Source organism: Schistocerca cancellata, chromosome 3, assembly GCF_023864275.1.
Source record: "Schistocerca cancellata isolate TAMUIC-IGC-003103 chromosome 3, iqSchCanc2.1, whole genome shotgun sequence".
Classification (NCBI taxonomy): Eukaryota; Metazoa; Arthropoda; class Insecta; order Orthoptera; family Acrididae; genus Schistocerca; species Schistocerca cancellata.
Window position 1 is genome coordinate 465,820,871 of NC_064628.1, and position 23,362 is coordinate 465,844,232.

General features: G+C 44.0%; 1 protein-coding gene across 1 annotated transcript in view; it reads right to left on the bottom strand.

The window, feature by feature from the left end:
• Window positions 1-23,362, bottom strand: part of LOC126176368 (5-hydroxytryptamine receptor-like) — a 59,530-nt gene that overhangs the window by 20,944 nt on the left and 15,224 nt on the right. Inside the window, exons 4-6 of the mRNA XM_049923524.1 lie at window positions 22,178-22,206; window positions 17,988-18,155; window positions 9,226-9,508 (exon numbers count right to left, since the gene is read on the bottom strand). Coding sequence (XP_049779481.1) covers window positions 9,226-9,508; window positions 17,988-18,155; window positions 22,178-22,206 — 480 coding nt within the window. The remainder of the gene's footprint in view (window positions 1-9,225; window positions 9,509-17,987; window positions 18,156-22,177; window positions 22,207-23,362) is intronic.

The window sequence follows — 23,362 nt, forward strand, 5'->3', positions numbered from 1 at the left end:
CGCTGCACCCACTCTGTCCCGGTTGATTGCATTTTGCATTGAACAGGGTTGGTAGGGTGTCATAAGGCCATGATAATCTCGCCTGAGGTAAGCTGGCCCACAACAGTTGCAACTGATCCTTCATATCCTGTATGCTGGAACTTAGATGGAATTGATGTTGGAGCTGGTCCCACACAGCTTCTAATGGGGACATGTTTGGGGATGTTGCTGGCCACAGGAGAACCTGTCATGCAATCAGTTCAGATTCATATGTATCATACAAGGAAGACAGTTGTTCTACTGAAAAATGGTACTGTGCTGCTGTGGTATGAGAGACAACACATGAGGAGTCAGGACGACCGTAACGTTTCGTTGTTTCTTCAGAGTTCACTCATTCACTGCCAGACGAGATATAAAGTCATAGCCAATGGCTCTTCACACTTTGAGTCCAGGAATACCACAGCTGTGCCTCTCGCCGCCTTAGTCTTCGATGATTGTCATGCAGGATAGTGCAGAAAGACGATTCATGCCTGAACACAATGCGACGCCATTCGACAGCAATCTATGGTTCCCGGTCATGTGTTAATGGCGGCCTATGCAATGGACGGTAATTGTTTATACCGGCTGGTGCTAGTCTCTGACCACTAGTGTAGGGTGACACAGAACGTGTCAATGAGTCCACTGCTTATTCTCGGATGTCAGGTGCACACGTGAAGGGGTTACAATGATCTCCCTGCACAATATGGCGAACCACGCTTGTGGTGGTCAGACGTTATCAAGGGGAATCTTGACTACGGGAATGTGTGCCCTCACGTCTCCATGCACTTCAACATCGAGGCACTGTGACAGCCAAATGTCCCAAAAACCTGGATACTGTACGATTCGACCTGCCACCCAAACAGAGACCCACAAGTAGGCCCCTTTCAAGCTTTGTCAGGTGCTGATAACGAGGTCTCACGCAAATAAGCAGCTCTTCCATGTCCTTCAGAGTGATTACAGCACCTGACCTGTTCACGCCAGTGATATATCCTACCAGGCCTGGAAACAATACTAACACGAACAGCACTAATGCAGTCTTGTGGCCGTTCTGTCATAGAGAATTGTAACCGTAATGAATTATATACTTGCCAGTGTTATGTACGCTTACGAACTGTGATGTCTGACCATGTCTTCTGGGTGCTGCACTTTGTTTGTCAGGGAGTGTACGTTTCACTCGCACAAATGTATGGACTGAAATGTACTGGGCAGAAATACACACGCTATCAAATTTTTTCAGTACATATTTCATAGTTAAGTAAATATGCTTCACAAATAGCCTCATTTCGGAATCACCATTAACAATAATGGAAAGAAGTATAGCTCATTAAGAAGCTCAGAAGCCACACTACAGATATTTTAACCAAATACTTTCCTCAAAACCTAAAAACTCACGCGAATTGTAAAACGGCCGCTTTTATTGTTCACAAGAAACATAAAACATTTATGAAAAAATAAGCGCAGAAATGAATGTTGGATAGTCTTATATAGGTTGAAACGTTTTGCTGCGCGAAAATGGGAAACATGTATTTCCCACTGGTATCGCACGCCTCGACGTTCGCGAAGCGACTTAATGTCGCGACATAGGAAGTTGAGCAGCCGGCTCGGAACTGGCGGCCCTGATGCTACTGTTTAGCTGTCGTGTCAGTATTGCCTTAGCCGCCGCATTGGAATCGCACCTTCACGATGTCAGTGGCAGAGCGGGAAGGTTCGTGTCAGAGTTAGGAATGAAGACTGTGTGCGATACAAGAAGAAGTCTTAGACTTGCGATTATAGTCTAAAGATGCAGTATACAAGTTTTTACGTGCCAGTAGTCTGGTCGGCAATGACGAGGTGGAACAATTTCTTAAAACATAACTAAAAGACAACGAGGTTCACGCAAAGCTTTGTGATGTTAGAATGTGGTATTTCCATGCAGTTTAGCGCGTTTCACTTCCTACTCACGTAGTTACTTACCGCCAAAGGAAAAGCGAAGAGGTTCTCGAGGCAACAAAACGAACAGCCAACACAAGCTGCGAGAATATTTATAAATTTTCGTCATTCTGGTGACTAACAAATAGAAAAAAGTCTAACTGCCCTCGTCAACTGCCAAGGCAAAAGTTGAACTCACTATTTTCCATTATAGAGATAAAATTCACGTTACGACAGTACTAAATTATAGTGTACAGTCGTCTTAAATTGCGAGTGACAAAACCACAATTAATTTATGTGATGCACAGAGTGTATAATTGACATGAAATAAGTATGTTACATTCGAATTCTTTACGAAGGCACTCGCCTTTTTAATAACACAATAATAAAATGTGAAAGAATGTCCACAAAACGGAATGAAATTCACAGAATACTGTACATAAAAGCTCAAAAATAAAATTAATTCAGGAATTTACCAATTACAGACATATCACGAGCAGGCAAAAGGAAGACAGAAAGCATGCAGTACGTAGACAAGTATAAAAGAATATTCACACGGGATTCATTGTTATAAAAGAGGAGGAAGCCTTTTTACACAATACATTTTAACTTGAAACGTGACATTCAAAATTTACAATGTGTCAGTGGAGTTTTCTGTGTTCTTCATGAAGGGTGTTGTGAACTTCATTATGAGACTGTTGCTGTGTACATTTTTGCCTGAAGAGGAGAGGCAGAGAGAGAGAGGAAGAGAGAGAGAAGAGAGAGAGAGAGACAGAGAGAGAGGGAGGGAGATGGCTGCTTACCTGAGACGTTGCAAGTTTAATACTCAAAGTGTCTGAACATTCAATAGCAAAACAAGGAAATCACACCGATCTTTAAGGCTACACACATATAAGAAGGGAGAAAAAACAAGACAAACGTCATAACAGGACATATAATCTATAAAATAAACTTAAAACGAGAAGGGTGAGAACACACATATTGTAATGAGATCTAAAGAACGAAAGGGCAGTAAAAACAAACAGAGAGAAGTTTAGATACCAGTATGTCCCGGAAAAGCTGGTCTGAATGAAGTTGAAGCATGTCGCAGGGAAACTCCTTGGAGAAGAAAAAGAAGAAGAATAAGAAAAAGATTAACACTAGATCTAACAAGAATAAAAATGTCATTATTTTAACAGTATTAACTTTTTCACGAGATCAAGAACAAGTTTTCCTCCTCGTAATTCCAATCGCTCTTAAATATATCACCGTCTCGTATACCACAACCAATGGTGTCGTCACTGTGGAGGATTTGTATACTGCATTTACAGGTGTTCGCAAGGGCAGATGAGTGGTAACACCAGGGGGTACGTCCCCCTTTCCCCTCCCGCAATCTGGAGTACACAGATTACATTCATATACTGAGTGGATAACCATCAATTTTCTAGGATATAGTAAGTGTTTTTATGTCGCCTACAAAAGTTAGTGGCATGACATTTCTCGAAACTGACCAACTGATGTACACAAAAAATGCCAACTTTAGGAACATTGCTCCCCCCACGGAAAAAATTCTGTGGAAGCCTATGCCTGCGCCCAAAGGAAAAGAACTCAATACAATAGTTATCACATCACTAATTTCCTTTTTATGAATATCAGAAACTATGGAGTAAAGGAACCTAGTTGTAAATCGCTAACAATGGTCTCTCCGTTTACTTTGCGTTAGAAAAAAGTTGTTGTCAAATACTTAATCTGAACATCCCACTTCGTAATTTTGTTAACCTTTACGAGGCAGTTAAAATGAACTTGAAATTAACTGTTGGAAGATGAAACTGCAACATTCCACCGATTATGCATTTAATTATATTTTCCTTGATTGAATTCTTATTGATCTTTATTGTACCGTCCGTCACATGATATTCGTTCTCTTTGATCTCCATTCCGATCTGCTGTCAGTTTTTCATTACTGCAGACTATTTCTACAGTCGCTTGTCCGAGCACAAAATCTAATCATGCATTTAGGGATTTATTCTGTTTTATTAGTAGGATGAGCTAATCAGTTCAGTATTCTTATGGTTGAATTTGCTTTTCTCAAACTTTAAACTACTTTACCTGTCCCCAGATGGCGACGAGATGCTATTGTACTTAGCCGAGTTAGCTATCGTGTTTCCAAATGATTCCTACGACACAGCTATTCAAGAAAAACTTGGTTTCTCGGTATTGCTTTTTAAGTCCGCCCAACCAACTGTATTTTAACACTGCAGGTTTTGCCTGTAACACAAATGTGTTCCTTTTCAGCTTATGCCTTACCTCTGGAAATGGCTTAACGGCCGATATTTGCAGAACTGAAAAAGACAAACTAATAGGGTAATGTAATATACGTTACGACAGCTTGTGCAGCAGGTTGTCATTAAAAGTAATTATTTCGGCTGAGGACCTTGTTGCAACTACAATATTTGCGTCTATACACGGTGATCAGATATTTTCTAAAGTGTTTAAGATATCGAAATTGCGTTTCAACCCAAAAGCATTGCGAGAAAGTCTTTATAGTTATATTAATTACTGAGATATCGATGTCAGCTTCACTTTTTCAAGTAGAAGTTTCCAAATAGAACTTCTGCTACAAGAACTGTAGTTCTAATGGACGATTCTAGAGCCTAAAAATCGCCTCCGTAGCAACAAAAATGCGTTCTGAAAACAACGACCGTGTGAAGCCCAGCTCGCTCTTCTTCGTCCACTAGGCACAGAAAGCAGCAGATATATACGCCCAGGCAGATAATGTGTTTCTTGACTTCCGGAAGACATTTCATACAGTTCCGCAGTGTTGCCTAATGAACAAAGAACTAATATATGAGTGTCAGACCAACAGCGGGACTGGACTGAAGAGTTTCTTGCAAACAGATCACAGCAAGTCATTCTGAACGGTAAGAGGTCGTCAGGCGTGAAAGTATCTCCGGACGTGCCACACGGGAATGTTAGAAAACCATTAATCTTCACAGTGTAAATAAAGGACTTAGCAGATGTTCCATGAGGTTTTTCGCGGATGAAGTCGCGACGCTAGAAAATTGTAGCGAAATGTCAGAAGACCTGCAGATGAGCGACGCTTCGAGGGGCAGTAATTGATGTTCGATATAAACAAGTGTAACGTACTATGAATACATACTCGTATACCGAAAGACCACTTACTGTATAATTATAAAATTGCAGAATAATCACTGGAAGCTTTTCCTTCTGTAAAATATCTATAGGTATGTGTGCGACGAGATTTGAACTGGAACGGCCACATAAAATTAATCTCGAATAAGGCAGATGCCTGATTGAGATTCAGTGGAAGAATATGCAGAAAATGTAGTACATTAACAAAGGAAGCAGCTTACAACACTTTCGCCCGATCAGTACATGAATATTGCTCGTCAGTATGTGATTCATACTAGATAGTGCTGATGAAGGAAAGAGAGAAGATCCAAAGAAGAGCAGCACGATTCGTTACAGGTTCATTTAGTAAGAGCGAAAATTTCACGAAAATACTCAGCTAACTCCAGCGCAGACGCTGCATGAGAGGCTTCTACATTAAGTTATGGTCTACTGTTGAAGTTCCGAAACCTTACATTCCTAGAAGACTCAACCAATTTATTGCTACGTGTATCTAGCAAAAGGACATGAAGATAAAATTAGAAAGATTCGAAATCGCGTGGTAGCTTACCAGCAATCGTTCTATCCGCAAACCATACGTAACTGGAACAGGAAAAGTGGGAAGTGATACTGGAACACAAGTTACTCTACGCCACACACCTTAAGGGGCTTGTGAAGCATAAATGTAGATGTAGACACCAGCCGCTTTGATGTTATAACCCAGACACTTTTCGGGGACGTATAAAGCATGTGGTGAAGTCTTGCCAGCTGTTCAGTCCAACCCTATTACAGGAAAAGAGTTAGACAACATTATAACCACGTTTCCAGTCACGGATTCGTATTCCTTCTGCAGATGGAGTTCAGTGATAGTCTTCACAGGCCTGTAACCAATTAACTAAAAAGTCAGTGAATTTAATCTGCTTATATATTAAAATCATTTTTCTCCAACCAGTTGAAACCACTGATAGCGTGCCTAAGTAGACGACTATCGAAGGATGGGTGGTGGGGTGGATCTATTTTCGTGATTAAATATCACTTAATTCATAAAATACACAAGACGGCGAAAATCAGTACAAGCTCCAGGGTCTGTTACTTTCAAATTTAAGCCACTGCAACGGGGACACAAAGGGACACTGTCTCCGCCCTCGGTCAGAGAACTAGCGCTGCCACTGTGTCACCAACCTGCGCCCTGGGAGGCCGAACCGTCCTTTCAGCCGAAAGCCGCAGCAACAGTGTGCATTGCGGCCCCCAGTCAAGTTGGCTACACGAGCTTCTTTTTGTCCGAGGAAGCACACTGCTGTGCTGTGTCCGAGGAAACAAATATACTGAGTGACGCTCTCTCAGCTCCAATTCATTGTAGTTCTTAGTAGGCTTCGCTTCATTGCAGCTATTTTCCAGTACATGCTGCGACATGATTGTCACATACCACTGAGCAATATTTGTCTAGCCGGCCGGTGTGGCCGTGCGGTTAAAGGCGCTTCAGTCTGGAACCGCGTGACCGCTACGGTCGCAGGTTCGAATCCTGCCTCGGGCATGGATGTGTGTGATGTCCTTAGGTTAGTTGGGTTTAATTAGTTCTAAGTTCTAGGCGACTGATGACCTCAGAAGTTAAGTCGCATAGTGCTCAGAGCCATTTGAACCATTTGAATATTTGTCTATTTTTCTTCTCATTTACTGAGTATTTTTTGAGGATAATACAAGGCTTGCTAACTCCTGGCGAAAGTTTCAAACTGACAAGAAAAGAGCTGCCCGTCGTGTTCGGCCCATGGTCGAGTGTGACCGCTGGCTGTCAGTCACACAGGCTCTGGAGAAAGGGCGTGTGTCCCCAGGCACTGCAATTCGTGGAAGCGTTAGCGAGAAGCCCCTGCCTCACGCATTGGTGACGAATTCGGTTTTCTCCTTTGAAGGCAGCTGCCACTAATCCACTGCAAGTCCCTAGAAAATATTTGTGCATGACGTATTCCACCTTCTTATAGACGAACCTAAGAACAGGCTGCCAGGGAGCTGCTCGGCAATCGTGAGGAAACTCGTTGCCTTTCCTTACAAATCTTGCAATCCAATCAACTAAGCTTTGTGTGTCACCGTGTTCAGGCGCGAAGGGCTCTACCAACGAGTGGAATATAGCTAGCAGCCATTACCAAACGCCCGCATATTAAGAGGCATTCAGTAAATCAAGAATGAGGAATTTCTGCAGCGTTCCCCTGCATCCACGAAAGTAAAGGGAAATTCTTGCTGATCACTGTCACAACAGCTGAGTGTCCTCCCCTCCATGCAGACTTTTTCAAAAAGTCTGGAGCTAGATTCAGAGCAGTAAATTTTTTTACTATTATTGTGTGGAAGCCACATGCGGCTCTGACGTTCCAAAGGTTGTCAGGGACATAGTTTCTCTGCCGCCATCTTGGCGGCCTTTTCCGGTGGCTAAGGGGCGTTCTGGCGCACGTTTGCTGAGTTTTGAGCAAGAGTCGTATTTAGCATTACCGTTATCCATTTTCTGAGCTGCTCACAATTTGCGGGATTTGCTGCGCAACTTGAGTTGGCTGAGTAACTATGTTATTTCGTGGGTCTTGGACTCGTTTAATTTGCATTTACGACCTGCACAGATTAGAGAAGCTTATAGTGTTTCCGAAGCAGCCCTGCTCGTAAAACAGGTACATAGACGACTTTGTGCTCGTTGAGTTGGAGCATTTTCTCACACAAAATTATGACACTTTATATTCATTTAGTTGAAAAGTTGTTTTCTGCTTTTTTGGAATTTGAGTAAATAAATGACTTATTAAATTTAGACTTGATTTGAATTTCAGAACCAAACTATTATAATATAGCTGATTCCGGTTAAATGATCTTCTAAAAACGAATGTAGCTCCTGTATTCGTAACTTGTTTTCCTCACTGTTGCAATTGCAAAGTAGGTGCCGACCATTTGGTTGAATTACTAAATATGAGAGTATTTTTATCTGTGATTATGATATCGAGCATTTCAATGAGCCCATCTTACATGGGCTAAAGATAGTTTAAAAAATAAAGATAGGCAGAATAAAGTAAAGATAGCCAGCACTGGTTCTGTTTGTGTCGACTCAGATTGTAGGCCACAGAACGGTTAGTATTCAAGTCGACTTTGAACCAGGATAGACATAAGGAGATATTGTTCACGGTGTTCGCTTCCACTATCTTGAAAGATAGATTCAGCTTTAGTCATGGGTAATTTCGTCTGTGATCAACAAGCAAATGCGAGATTTACACCGTGAGCCGTCGGCATTGTAGTTCCATCAATGTTAGATCGTAGTCTTTGTCACGCTGCCACTGTCAATGCGCTCTCATTATGCAGCTGGTCATGGGTAATTACTTTCGTTTCGTAATGCTAGATTCCCAAGATACCTCCCTGCTTTTATGATCAATACTCGCTCTATGTACTGGACAAGATGCAGTAGTTTCCCATGTAATTATATTTCTTATTATGCACAAATAGCTTGATCCACAGCGAGCTTGTGTATCATCCAAGAGTCCAAAAATGTGGGCTGACAAAGTCCCACTTTACGTCGTAAAATTCATTCGCATTTCCTTGTTTTTTCAAGAATTTAACTCATTTGATTACTGTTCCCGGTCTCTTACTGGTCTGCAGTCTGTCGCTGTTCCCCTAAGTAATCAAGTTCATTGTCTCTGTTGGAAGAAAATTTGTTTAATGTCTCCACGGTCCACTGAGCGGAAAGTTATCAGAGCTCATTTTAATCTAATAGTAGGGGAAACTGTGACAGGCAGTACTCTTCGCTTTTCTCATTTCAACAACATCCACAAAGTTCAAGTCCGATAAATACTAACTGCCATATATTGTAATTTTTTACAATATTTTACCTACAGTGATACCAGCAGATCAAAATGAAGTTCACATCGATACCTCTGTAATTAACATAGCTATGACGAAAGGCTATACACCGGTTAGCGTGGACTTTCATCACAGTTCATCTGAGTGAAAAAGTTACGATATCTTAAATGTGGCTGGCAGGAAACATTTGAGGTGAACAGCTTAGCTGAGTTTTCCTGTATTCTGCTTGGAAGTGGTTTGGTCAGTAACGTATGTTCCACTTGTTAAGGACAAGTGCGAAAGCGGTTACACTTTTGCACTGGAAATAAACTTCCTGGGGCACTTACTTTGAGTGAGGTGTTATTGAGGCAAGCGTTTAGAAAGCTGTGGGGAAGGGCGGCTCACCTGGGCCGCCGTCCTTGTGCAGGATCTCGGAGCGCGACATGTCGCTCATGTGGCTCTGGTGGCTGGCCGAGCCGTTGTTGGTGGTGGTGGGCGTGGACGACTTCTCGGGCGACACGCTGTTGGAGGCGGCGGCCAGCCCCGCCCCCACGGCCGCCCCTGCGTTGGCGGCCGCGGCGCTGCGCTGCTCCACCGCCTTGCTGATGGTGAACGCCGTCGTTTCCAGGGCAGGCGCGCTGCCGTCTAGGGTGGCCGTGCTGTCGCCGCACACATCCTGCGTGCATAGTGGATGTCAGGCGGCACTGCGAAACTGCAGGACACAGCGAGGCGCCGCGCTGCCTCGTCGTGCAGATGTCGTAAGGACGCTACAAACACTACGATATATAGACCCCGAACAACAAATTGTACGTTGGATGACGACTGTATTCTGTAAAGTACTGTTACAGTCTTTTCTTTCTTTTGGTTCAAATGGCTCTGAGCACTATGGGACTTAACATCCATGGTCATCAGTCCCATAGAACTTAGAACTACTTAAACCTAACTAACCTAAGGACAGCACACAACACCCAGCCATCACGAGGCAGAGAAAATCCCTGACCCCGCCGGGAATCGAACCCGGGAACCCGGGCGAGGGAAGCGAGAACGCTACCGCACGACCACGAGATTCGGGCTTTCTTTCTTTTGCTTGTGCTTTTTTTTCCACGGAGACGCAGGGTCGGCATGGTTAATCGGATGTGGCAATGTTAGTGTAAGGGATGGCCAGATGCCCTTCCCGCCGTCATCCCGTACCCCCCTGGACGGAATTAGTGTACCCCAACTGTCTGCGACTAGTGTAATCCATGGAATAGTGCGAAAGTGTTCAGACGCCTATGAGCCGTGTAACTGAGGCGGGACGTGGGGACCAGTCCGGTATTCACCTAGGGGGATGTGGAAAACCGCATAAAAACCACATCCAGGCTGGCCGGCACACCGGCCGTCGTCGTTAATCCGCCGGTGCCGGCGCTCCTACCCGAGCCCAGGAAGCAGCGCGTTAGCGCTCTCGGCTAACCAGGCGGGTCTGTAAAGCACTGTTACAGTCGGAATACTAAATCAGACAGAACTTCAATCACAGTGTGGTTTACGATTTGGCGACTCGATATGTGCAGTGACTGCGGTCCACCAGCTGTCGAATAAATATCGCGGGGAAAGATCCCTCCGCCATCTCTCTACATAACATTTACACTATCTGATCAGAAATATCTGGAAGAATATTACTGGACATAAATATGCGGTGTGTCAGCCGTTTGCCTTTATAACAGCTTGTAGTCCGTTTGCGAATTTTCAGTGATGTGTCTGGACGCCTCTGAAGGAACGGCAATCCATTCTTCCTCAGGAACCGATCCAGACAAGACAATGGTGTTGGACACTGGACTCTGTTGCGAAGTATTCACACTAACGCATCCCAAAAGTGTTTCCTTTAGTCCAGGTCGTCACACTGGGCAGGTGACTCCACTTCAGAAATGAGGTGACTGACAAAAATCGCAACACTAAAAAGTAGTTAATGTAGGGTGATGAACTTTCATGTATACAGGGTGGTCCATTGATAGTGACCGGGCCAAATATCTCACGAAATAAGCATCAAACGAAAAAATTACAAAGAACGAATCTCGTCTAACTTGAAGGGGGAAACCAGATTGCGCTATGGTTGGCCCGCTAAATGGCGCTGCCATAAGTCAAACGGATATCAACTGCGTTTTTATAAATGGGAACTCCCATTTTTAATTACATATTTCTGTAGTACGCAAAGAAATATGAATGTTTTAGTTGGACCACTTTTTTCGCTTTGTGATAGATGACGCTGCAATAGTCACAGACATATAAGTACGTGGTATCACGAACATTCCGCTAGTGCGGACGATATTTGCTTCGTGATACATTACCCGTGTTAAAATAGACCGTTTACCAATTGCGGAAAACGTCGATATCGTGTTGATGTATAGCTATTGTGATCAAAATGCCCAACGGGCGTGTGCTACATATGCTGCTCGGTATCCTGGACGACATCATCCAAGTGACCGGACCGTTCGCCGGATAGATATGTTATTTAAGGAAACAGGAAGTGTTCAGCCACATGTGAAACGTCAGCCACGACCTGCAACAAATGATGATGCCCAAGCAGGTGTTTTAGCTGCTGTCGCGGCTAATCCGCACATCAGTAGCAGACAAATTGCGTGAGAATCGGGAATCTCAAAAACGTCGGTGTTGAGAATGCTACATCGACATCGATTGCACCCGTAGCATAGTTCTATGCACAAGGAATTGCATGGCGACGACTGTGAGCGTCGTGTACTGTTCTGCCACTGGGCGCAAGAGAAATTATGGGACGATGACAGATTTTTTGCATGCGTTCTATTTAGAGACGAAGCGTCATTCACCAACAGCGGTAACAAAAACCGGCATAATATGCACTGTTGGGCAACGGAAAATCCACGATGGCTGCGACAAGTGGAACATCAGCGACCTTGGAGGGTTAATGTATTGTGCCGCGTTATGGGAGGAAGTATAACTGGCCCCCATTTTAACGATGGCAATCTAAATGGTGCAATGTATGCTGATTTCCTACGGAATTTTCTACCGATGTTACTACAAGATGTTTCACTGCATGACAGAACGGCGATGTACTTCCAACACGATGGATGTCCGGCACATAGCTCGCGTGCGGTTGAAGCGGTACTGCATAGCGTATTTCATGACAGGTGGATTAGTCGTCGAAGCACCACCATGGCCTGCATGTTCACCGGATCTGACGTCCCCGGATTCCTTTCTGTCGGGAAAGTTGAAGGATATTTGCTATCGTGATCCACCGACAACTCCTGACAACATGCGTCAGCGCATTGCCAATGCAAGTGCGAACATTACGGTAGGCGAACTACTCGCTGTTGAGAGGAATGTGGTTACACGTATTGCCAAATGCATTGAGGTTGACGGAGATCATTTTGAGCATTTATTGCATTAATGTGGTATTTGCAGGTAATCACGCTGCAATAGCATGCCTTCTCAGAAATGATAAGTTCACAAAGGTACATGTATCACATTGGAAAAACCGAAATAAATTGTTCAGACGTACCCACGTTCTGCATTTTAATTTAAAAAATCTATCTGCTACCAAATGTTCGTCTAAAATTGTGAGCCATATGTTTGTGACTATGACAGCGCCATCTATCACAAAACGAAAAAAGTGGCCCAACTAAAACATTCATATTTGCTTACGTACTACGTACTACACGAATATGTGATAAAAAATGTGGGTTCCCATTTAAAAAAAAAAACGCAGTTGATATCCGTTTGACCTATAGCAGCGCCATCTAGCGGGCCAACTATAGTGCCATCTTGATTCCCCCTTAAAGCTAGACAAGTTTCGTTCTTTGTAGCTATTTCGTGAGATATTTGGCCCGGTCACGATCAATGGACCACCCTGTACATTTGCCTACGGAATATATGTAATTGAGTAAGATTAAAAAATCACAGGGTAATGAAAAGCGTGAGGTAGGCCATTGCAGATGTGAAATGCTGGTACGTTAACTATCGGCCAGAATGTTGAGTGTAAGCAGGTATTGTATTGTAAGGTGCCGGATGTCAGTTTGTGGAAAGGAATTCCATGCCTGTTGCACTTGCTCCGTAAATACGGGACGGTTAACGCTCTTTGCGAGTGGCATTGGAGGTGTCGTCCGATAAAGTTCCAAATGTGCTCCAATGGAGACAGATCTGGTGATCGAGCAGGCCAAGACAACATGTCGACTTTGTGGAGCCTGTTGGGTTACAGCAGCTGTATGTGGGTGAGCGTTATCCTATCGGAAGACACCCCTTGGAATCCTGTTCATGAACGGCAGCACAACAAGTCGAATCACTAGAGTGAAGTACAGATTTGGAGTCAGCTTGCGTTGGATAACCACGAGAGTGCTCCTGCTGTCATGCGATATAGCACCCCAGACCATAACTCCAGGTGTAGGTCCAGTGTGCGTAGCAACCTGATAGATTGTTTGCAAGCCCTCGACTTACCTCACTCTAAGCAACACGTGTCTGTCACTGGGCCCGAGGCAGAACCAGCTTCATCAGAAAACACAACACAGATCCCCCCCCCCCCCCACCGTCCACTAATGAGTTCTCGCTTGAAGTTGCAAATGGTGGCGGTTTGGGGTCAGTGGAAAGGACGCTACAGGACCACTGGTTCGTAATTGTTCTTGAAGTAACCGATATGTAACAGTGGTGTCACTGTGGCGCCTTCGAAAACGAGCTTTTTGAAGGTGAGGGAGGTTTACTGTATGCCCACGAATAACGATAAATGCTAAGCTGCACAATTTTAAAGTTATGCACACAAAAATCGAACTCAGAATCCTAAATGTGTATGTCTCAAGATAACGTTTGTTTAACTACTTCACATGATTTTATAAACTACTCGGTAAAATTGGGGACCCCTTTTGGATTCAATAAAACTGACATTTGTAAGTTTAGCGTGAACCTCAAAAAACAATAGTTTTTCATAATGTTTGTTATTTATTTACATTTAAAGGCAAAAAATAGGTCGATTTAAAGCACCTAAGATTTCAAGTGGCCGCCATTTTGATATGAACTTAAAGGTATTTGATTTCTCGGGTTCACCCGGTGAATAACTTCATTCTGGTAATGTACATGTGTTTAATTTTGATAGCAACCTGTTTTTTTTTATTTTATTTACACGGCAAGTTCCGTAGGGCCAAATTGAGGAGCAAATCTCGAAGGTAATGGAACGTGCCAGTACATGAAATTACTACATAAAAGTAATAACTGATAAAAATAAATGTTTATGAAGCCGAAAAAAGTCAGTCCACAAGTTTAAGTGAACGCAATCAACAATACAATAAGAATCAGCTTACTTTTGCAAGGAACTCCTCTACAGAATAGGAGGAGTGGTAGCTTATTGAAAATGGATGCAGCAGTATACTGCACAACTTTTTGCACAAGAGTTACGGAAGTTCGATCCAAATGCAGGTTTGATTTCTGTCGAGTATTAACCGAGTGAAAGCTGCTTATTCTTGGGAATAAGCAAATATTGTTAACAACAATATTACTGTCATACATATATACTGAGAGGCCAGTGTCAAAATACCCAGACTCAGGGCAGGGAGTAGTGTGTGATGGAGTGTGGGGCCAAAGTGGTTCAATTTCACGACTTAGACGAAGATAGGGACAGATTTATGCATCAATAAATCTTCAATCTCGATCGTGTGAACCATAGCTGCGCATCCCGCGCAGAGGTATTTTGGACATCATTTTGTGCTGTAAAGGCTCTTCTGTTTACTGGCAAAAAATTATTTAGATAGTATTTAAGATATTTACCTTTTTATTAATAAAGATTTGTATGAACAATAATTTTTCCACAAAAAACTTGTTGAACATGAGCATAAAGTAAGGCTCCGAGGCCGGGAAACCTCCTTAATAGCAACTGAGTCCGAATGAAGTTTATCTCAGAAACACAAAAGAAACCCATGTCGCTGCTTGCATTATAATTGTTGCAATAATGAGGAAGTTCATTCTGTTGTCACTAGTCCTCTTTCTTCCTAACCGGTAATACAAATACCACAGCCCCAATTAACAGGAATATCTTTTGTCATGTTACACATTAGTAGGAAATCTAATCGAAAAATATAACAACAATGTAGTTATAAACCTAGCGCTCTGTTTCCGTCAAATAAACCAAACGGGTTACCACTGAGGTTTCCACGGGCGGCACATTATATGGTGCTACAAGGCTCCAACAAATTCCGGTTTGGAGCAGTAGAAAGTATATTCTTAACATTTCGTTCGCATAGTGTGTTTACTTAAAAATCAGTAACAATAAAGTGTGACGCATGTCGAAAATCAGGTGCATACGGCAGGAAGGGTATGCTCGTAAACTTTTCATACGTCGAAATTAGAATTATGTTAATACCTTCAGCTCCTAATGGGTATTAATATACATAAACGGGGACAGGTGAAAATATGTGCCCCGACCGGGACTCGAACCCGGGATCTCCTGCTTACATGGCGGACGCTCTATCCATCCTTTTTTTTATTCCACAAAAACAGTAACAAAAATGGCTAGCTTACAACGAAATGACATAAATAAGGTGACAGATGATTGCAGTCATAAATTACAGCATTCAAAGAATGAGGAATGATAAGCAGTCCTTAGCAGTAGCACACACTTAGCACCTCCACTGTCATGAGCCACCGAGGGCACTGATGACAGCGCGACTGCAGCGACTATCTCGCACACGCTCCCGCGAGACCCACATGCTCACCTTGTATGTCTACACACTACATTTGTAGTGTCCCACCCCAACACACGTCGACTTCAAAACTGCTGTCAGAATGAACCTAAATAGAAAACATAGTGTAGCTTCTCCAGAAGAGAATGATGCTTGTGGATAACATCGGAAGTTCACTGAGGCTTTTTGCGGATGATGCTGTGGTATATCAAGAGCTTGTAACAATGGAAAATTATACTGAAATGCAGGAGGATCTGCAGCGAATTGACGCATGGTGCAGGGAATGACAATTGAATCTCAATCTAGAAAAGTGTAATGTGCTGCGAATGCATAGAAAGAAAGATCCCTTATCATTTAGCTAAAATATAGCGGGTCAGCTACTGGAAGCAGTTAATTCCAAACATTATCTGGGAGTGCGCATTACGAGTGATTTAAAATGGAATGATCATATAAAGTTGATCGTCGGTAAAGCAGATGCCAGACTGAGATTCATTGGAAGAATCCCAAGGAAATGCAATCCGAAAACAAAGGAAGTAGGTTACAGTACAGTTAATCGCCCACTGCTTGAATACTGCTCACCAGTGTGGGATCAGTACCAGATAGGGTTGATAGAAGAGATAGAGAATATCCAACGGAGAGCAGCGCGCTTCATTACAGGATCATTTAGTAATCGCGAAAGCGTTACGGAGATGATAGATAAACTCCAGGGGAGGACTCTGCAGCAGAGACGCTCAGTAGCTCGGTACGCGCTTTTGTTGAAGTTTCGAGAACATACCTTCACCGAGGAGTCAAGCAGTATATTGCTCCCTCCTACGTATATCTCGCGAAGAGACCATGAGGATAAAATCAGAGAGATTAGAGCCCTCACAGAGGCATACCGACAATCCTTCTTTCTACGAACAATACGAGACTGGAATAGAAGGGAGTACCGATAGAGGTACTTAAGGTGCCCTCCGCCACTCCGCTTGCGGAGTATGGATGTAGGTGTAGATGCCAGTTCCATATTTGTACATCGGATAGTTAGCGAGTCTGAGCAAATTGACTGAAATGTAAGACAATGTGTGTGCTCTTTGTGGGGATTGGCAACACTGTCCCGCCCCTCCACGTGTTTCTTCCGAAGGATCTATCATCATCATCATCATCATTTAAGACTGATTATGCCTTTCAGCGTTCAATCTGGAGCATAACCCCTCTTATACAGTTCCTCCATGATCCCCCATTCAGTGCTAACATTGGTGCCTCTTCTGATGTTAAACCTATTACTTCAAAATCATTCTTAACCGAATCCAGGTACCTTCTCCTCGGTCTGCCCCGACTCCTCCTACCCTCTACTGCTGAATCCACGAGTCTCTTGGGTAACCTTGCTTCTCCCATGCGTGTAACATGACCCCACCATCTAAGCCTGTTCGCCCTGACTGCTACATCTATAGAGTTCATTCCCAGTTTTTCTTTGATTTCCTCATTGTGGACACCCTCCTGCCATTGTTCCCATCTACTAGTACCTGCAATCATCCTAGCTACTTTCATATCCGTAACCTCAACCTTGTTGATAAGGTAACCTGAATCCACCCAGCTTTCGCTCCCATACAACAAAGTTGGTTGAAAGATTGAACGGTGCACCGATAACTTAGTCTTGGTACTGACTTCCTTCTTGCAGAAGAGAGTAGATCGTAGCTGAGCGCTCACTGCATTAGCTTTGCTACACCTCGCTTCCAGTTCTTTCACTATGTTGCCATCCTGTGAGAATATGCATCCTAAGTACTTGAAACCGTCCACCTGTTCTAACTTTGTTCCTCCTATTTGGCACTCAATCCGTTTATATTTCTTTCCCACTGACATTACTTTCGTTTTGGAGATGCTAATCTTCATACCATAGTCCTTACATTTCTGATCTAGCTCTGAAATATTACTTTGCAAACTTTCAATCGAATCTGCCATCACAACTAAGTCATCCGCATATGCAAGACTGCTTATTTTGTGTTCACCCAGCCAGTCTATTGTTTTCAACATATGATCCATAAATAATATGAACAACAGTGGAGACAGGTTGCAGCCTTGTCTTACCCCTGAAACTACTCTGAACCATGAACTCAATTTACTGTCAACTCTAACTGCTGCCTGACTATCCATGTAAAGACCTTTAATTGCTTGCTAAAGTTTGCCTCCTATTCCATAATCTTGTAGAACAGACAATAACTTCCTCCTAGGAACCCGGTCATATGCCTTTTCTAGATCTATAAAGCATAGATACAATTCCCTGTTCCACTCATAACACTTCTCCATTATTTGCCGTAAGCTAAAGATCTGGTCCTGACAACCACTAAGAGGCCTAAACCCACACTGATTTTCATCCAATTGCTCCTCAACTAATACTCGCACTAAGTAATTCTGAACAGACTATAGACAGAGTGAACACCACTTTCCTGTACCCCGTCTTGCAGTTTTTGCATTTGCTTGCTGAAAATAAACACAGAGAACTGCAATTACCGTGGGCGACGACGTGGTGGCAGGGACGCCACTGGTCGCGTCATCGCTGACACCTTCTGCCGAGGCGGTGGACTGTCCCTCGACGAGTGCGAGAGACGACACGAGCGCCTCGGCGGCGGACGACTTCTTGCTGGCGCGCAGGCGGCGGAAGCGGCGCTTGGACAGGAACTTGACGGTGGGTCCCGTGCGGGCGGAGGCGGCGCCGGGCAGCAGGGAGGCCGGCACGGGGGCGGCGGCGGGGCCGGGAGACGGCAGCGACAGGGACGGCGGACGGCTCTCCGCCCCCGGCGTCGCTGGCGGCCGGGCCGCAGCCGCCGCCGCCTTGTCCGGCCTGTGCACGGGCACGGACGTGAGTCCCACACTAACAATCTGAACACGCCCAATTTTGTGGCTAGAATCTCTGTTATGCAGAGGGCTGTGGGCGTGATATTCAGTGGAATCCTTTATTGCTAGTTTACTTTGGCAGATAAAGCGTTTTCCCGTGCTCACTATTTCTGGTTGCTATATAATGTAACTATCGACCTGCCCAGACTATGCTCAGTTAGCATGAAGTGTCTAGAGCAAAATTACTTGGCTGGCGTAATAAAGTTCAGAGAACAACGTAAAATTAGTGAATATCATCGCTTTCATGTACCTTACGCGAAATAAGCAGCGTGCAGCAGGAAAGTTGTCTGGAGGCATGAATATTATGTGTTCCATATTCACTCGACGTTTGGAGTAACACCTCATGCTAATGATGGGAGCACACCGTGATGTATTAGGTCTATAACACCGCTCCCACCGTTTTGCAGTAGATGGCAGTAGCGGCAAGTCGTGGTGCAGGTAGTAGGTCCTAAGTGTCATACAATAAGCTAGGCATTTATCAACATAAAGGTATCAAAATATAAGTAGATTTGCGATTGCGTTATAAAATTATTTCATACTACGAACCCAGTTCTCGTAATTTGCGGGAAGTTTTAATTTTCCGCTTTAACACGAAGAAATCTGCCGTTGAAGCTCATAAAATGCTGGGTAAGACCTCTCTTGAGTCATCTATTAGTGAAAGAATGTGAAGAGAGTGGTTTCAACGCGTCAAGAACGGTGATTCTGACGACAAAGACCAGCATGGCGGTGGAAGAAAGAAATTTCTCGAAGCTACGAAAATTAATGCAAACAATCACAGGTGATCGTTATCGAAAGCAACTGGTGCGTTTGAGTCGAGCTTTGTAAGACATACAACCACACTATAGCGTAGACATGAAAAGGTTATGCTGCAGCATTATAATTATTGTTCTATCCCAAGTCGTAAAATCCGTCAAAACTTACTAGGAAACGTCTAAAAGCTTCCAAAATTGAAGTTTTGTTGACCACATCGCAGTTGATACACGTTCTGATTACTGGTTTCGGCACAGTTGTATTACCATCCTCAGGTCAATGGATACGTGAATTATAAAGCCACTACATGTGCTACATTGCCATCTAGCTACTGAAAACATGGACGCAAACTCACACAAAAGACACTCCCAAGCAATACTAAGAATATTAAAATAAAAGCCGTAACTATATCAGCAAGGCCCTGAGGTGTCAAATACATCAAACAGAGCACATACAGTGCAGCACACTTTACTTAACACGCCATAACTGCTGTGTAGGTCCTGTGATACTGGCGTGCCCGCACTTTCCTTGTAGTAAAGTGAATGAGCTGTAATAAAATTTTCTAAATTTCAACCTGTTATTATTCTGTGCCATAAGAATGCCAATACACCCTATGGAAGACTTTTGGATGAGACAAAACTTAGACCGCCCTCCAGACCCAGCGTCCACCATCAATACGTTCTCTGGATTCGGCTCTTGAAGAAGAATGAGTAATTTGTCTCCTCCCCCCCCCCCCCCCCCGACATGTATTCAGACAGCGCAGTGAAAGCATCTCCAGCAGAGTCAAGCTGTCATAGAGGCAAGCTGTGGACACCCACATACTACTGTATGTTAATAGGTGTCAGGCTGTTTTTGACTATATAGTATATGTCCTAACCACTTCTATAGTGTAATATTGATGGACGTGTTGACGTGAAATGGCAGTAAAAGGACTATCTGGTTTGTACATACCGATGACTACATCATGAATGAAATACTTGTACCAGTGCGAACTGCCCAACGTTCCTACAAGCAATGGCGGACTGTTCGCAGCCACGTAACACGAGGTGAAAAACTGATCGTAAATAGATACTAACGAACGGAAAAACGGAGACTAGAGTCATGCCCTTCCAATAACAATTTGTTTCAAACACGACAGACATTGCTGTTTCAAGTGAAAGCTCTTTATGTTTGCCACCCTTTCATTCTCATTGCGTGTGTGATGTTTATTTATTGATAGTGTGCTGCTTGATGTTATGAAATGACAGTGACTGGGTACTGAGAGAATCTACAAAAGAATGGTTCAAAGGGTTCTAAGCATTATGGGACTTAACATACGAGGTCATCAGTCCCCTAGGCTTAGAACTACTTCGACCTAACTAACCTAAGGACATCACACACACCCATGCCCGAGGCAGGATCCGAACCTGCGACCGTAGCAGCAGCGCAGTTAAGCACTGAAGGGCCTAGAACAGCTCGGCCACAGTGGCCGGCGAGAATCGACAACTCATTGCTCCGATTACTTAGGTGATAGATCATTTTTCTGTGGTCTGTTTCACTAGCACTTGTTGCAAAGGAAGCACGTCGTTACAGAGAGTTGTTCCTAATGTACCAGACTGCCGGGCGAATTCTTAGGAAGAGTGGGCCAGGTAGCCAGAGAGGTCACTGGAATGGAGCACCTGCCCCGCTGCTAATGCTGGACTGGTGCTTTTGTTCTGTAGCCGTGCTGTTGTCCCTGTCTTACTGTCACAGTGGACCACGCTGGGCTGGTGGTTCCTAAATCGCTTTACGGCGAGGGAAGAGTCTTTTGGACGTCTTTCGGAGTTTTCTGGCTGAATGGTCGGGCACACATTCTATGCGTTTTTTTTTTTTTCTGTGACCACTGTGAATATTCCTCTGCCATGTCAGAGTGCATCCGGCGCAGCGGGGTGATCATCAGACTGTCGCCCACGTAGCCGGTATGTTCCACTGTGTCTCTTTGTGTTCCCACGTCTACTAGGTTCTAGCGGGCCCCAAAACCGTGCATTCTGGTTAGAGATCAGACTATGACGTCAGTTAACGAAATGAGGCGCATCTAACTTTTAGCGTCAGGCTGCCCTGTTAACGGAGTGTCTTTTGCACATATTTTGGTGTGGGGATTTGCGCGGTATTTTCTTCACACGGTTGGCGAGGAGGAATCACACTGTCTGCTATTGGCTGTTTTGGGTTGTCGGTCTCGATGAGATGTAACTTTTTGTGTAATGTGTGTGGAACGTGAAATTTGGTATTCGAACCTGTACCACCGGACAAGTAGGTCAGAGCATTCCGATTCGGACCCCCAGAGAGAAAACTTGCTATGTTTCTCGGAGAGGATATTCTAGCTCGGACATCAACTGGAGTCTGTTGATCGAGAATGAAGCCAACCGACCTGATCGACAGATTCTGGATTTACTCAACACCGACCGTGGGATTTGTACACGATGGCATCTGTATATGCTAATACACTTGCAGATCCAGCACGTATGGAACTTTGTCGTGTTGCTCTTACGTACACAGCAGCACATTCATGTGCTTAGTGAGGGCAAGACATCTTTTTTTTGCATGCACCATATGTACACTCTTCTAGTGTTCATTCACTGTTTCGAGAAATATTAATAAAGCAGAAAGATGGCGTCATTGTATTGTTCACAATAGGTGGCACAGTATATCGTAGTCAAACATTAGGTCTTTAGTTAAGCGTTGCCAAAATACCGTTATTTGATCGTAAAACATTGATAGCCGCTCACTCAATTTGTCTTTGTAGACATGTGTTTGAACAACAAGCCATATTACTGCTTCTAGTTAAATACACTGACGGTAAAAAATATCGCAACGCCAAAAAATAATAAGTGTAGAGTAATGAAATTTTGGGAATATCTCGTATTTGTCTGAGTAACATATTGACGTGAGTAAGACTGCAAGATCCATGGCTGACGTCAGTGCAAGATACATCATTGCAAATGTGAAATGCTGGTGCAGTACTAACTGGTGTAATAGCCAGAATATTGAATGCAAGCATGCAGACATGCTTGTGGGATGGAGTTACATGCCTGTTGCACTTGGTCAGTCAATACAGGTGCGGTTAATGCTGATTGTGTGTCACGCTGGAGTTGTTTCATGTCGAGGCGTGGGATAACCACGAGAGTGATCCTGCTGTCATACGGAATAACACCTCAGAGGATACCTCCAGGTGTAGGCCCAGTGTGTCTAGTACTCAGACAGAAAAGCTGAAGGCCATCAACAGGCCTCCTTCTAAGCAACACCAGCTATCATTAGCACCGAGGCAGAACCAGAGTTCATCAGAAAACGGAAGTGACCTCTGCTCTGTCGTGCAATGACCTCTCGCTTGACACCACTGAAGTTGCAAATGACGGTGGTCGCGGGCCGGTGGAATGCACGCAACAGAGCGTCTAGTTCGGAACTGTTCCTGAAGTAACCGATATGTAACAGTTCGTTGTTTCAATGTGTTGCCAATTTCTGCTCAAGTTACTGCTGCAGAAGCATCATGATGTTCAATAAGTAACTGTCAAAAATCAAAGATACTTTTCTCGTCATCAGCAAACAAAACAATTAGTGAGCTGCGTGTCCACAAACCCACTTCACAGAGACCTTCTCTGCTTGCGGGAAGCAGCCTTCGTCCGGAAAGAGGAACAGTTGAGTCGGTATCTGATGAGGAATCGTACGGGTAATCTGGGACAACATCTGTCGCACCAAGAACCACTCAACTCCTGCCGATCTGCACTCCATGTTTTGCTCGTTGTGTCCAAACCATCACAGGCGACACACAACGGGGTGTCTGCGAGGTTAATTCTGTGAAGGAGCGACTGGCATACTTGCTTCCCATTGACTGTAAGCTACCATGCAGACTGGACGTCAGTGTCAAGATAAGGAGCGCACACCGATCGCCAAACAATACGCCAGTCGACATGGGGATGCTTCCCCTCAACCACCTTCGATGACTTGTGCTGCTGAAGAAAGTCATTGATCGCCTTCGTGGATGTCAAGTGGGCTTTCATTATCGCAGTACGAACGTAGCTCAGATGAAGGACAAAGTAGCGACAATAAAAGAAGGACGTCGGGACGTCCGAAACCGGGATAGCTGCTGAGAGAGAGTGTGGTGAAAGGGCCTCCTGCAAAAGACTGGTAAAGCAATTAGGAGAACGTCGCAACATCGCCATATGAGATGCAATGAAAAGGACTATGGCTGTGATAGGCACACGATACATACATAAAGTAATCCTGCA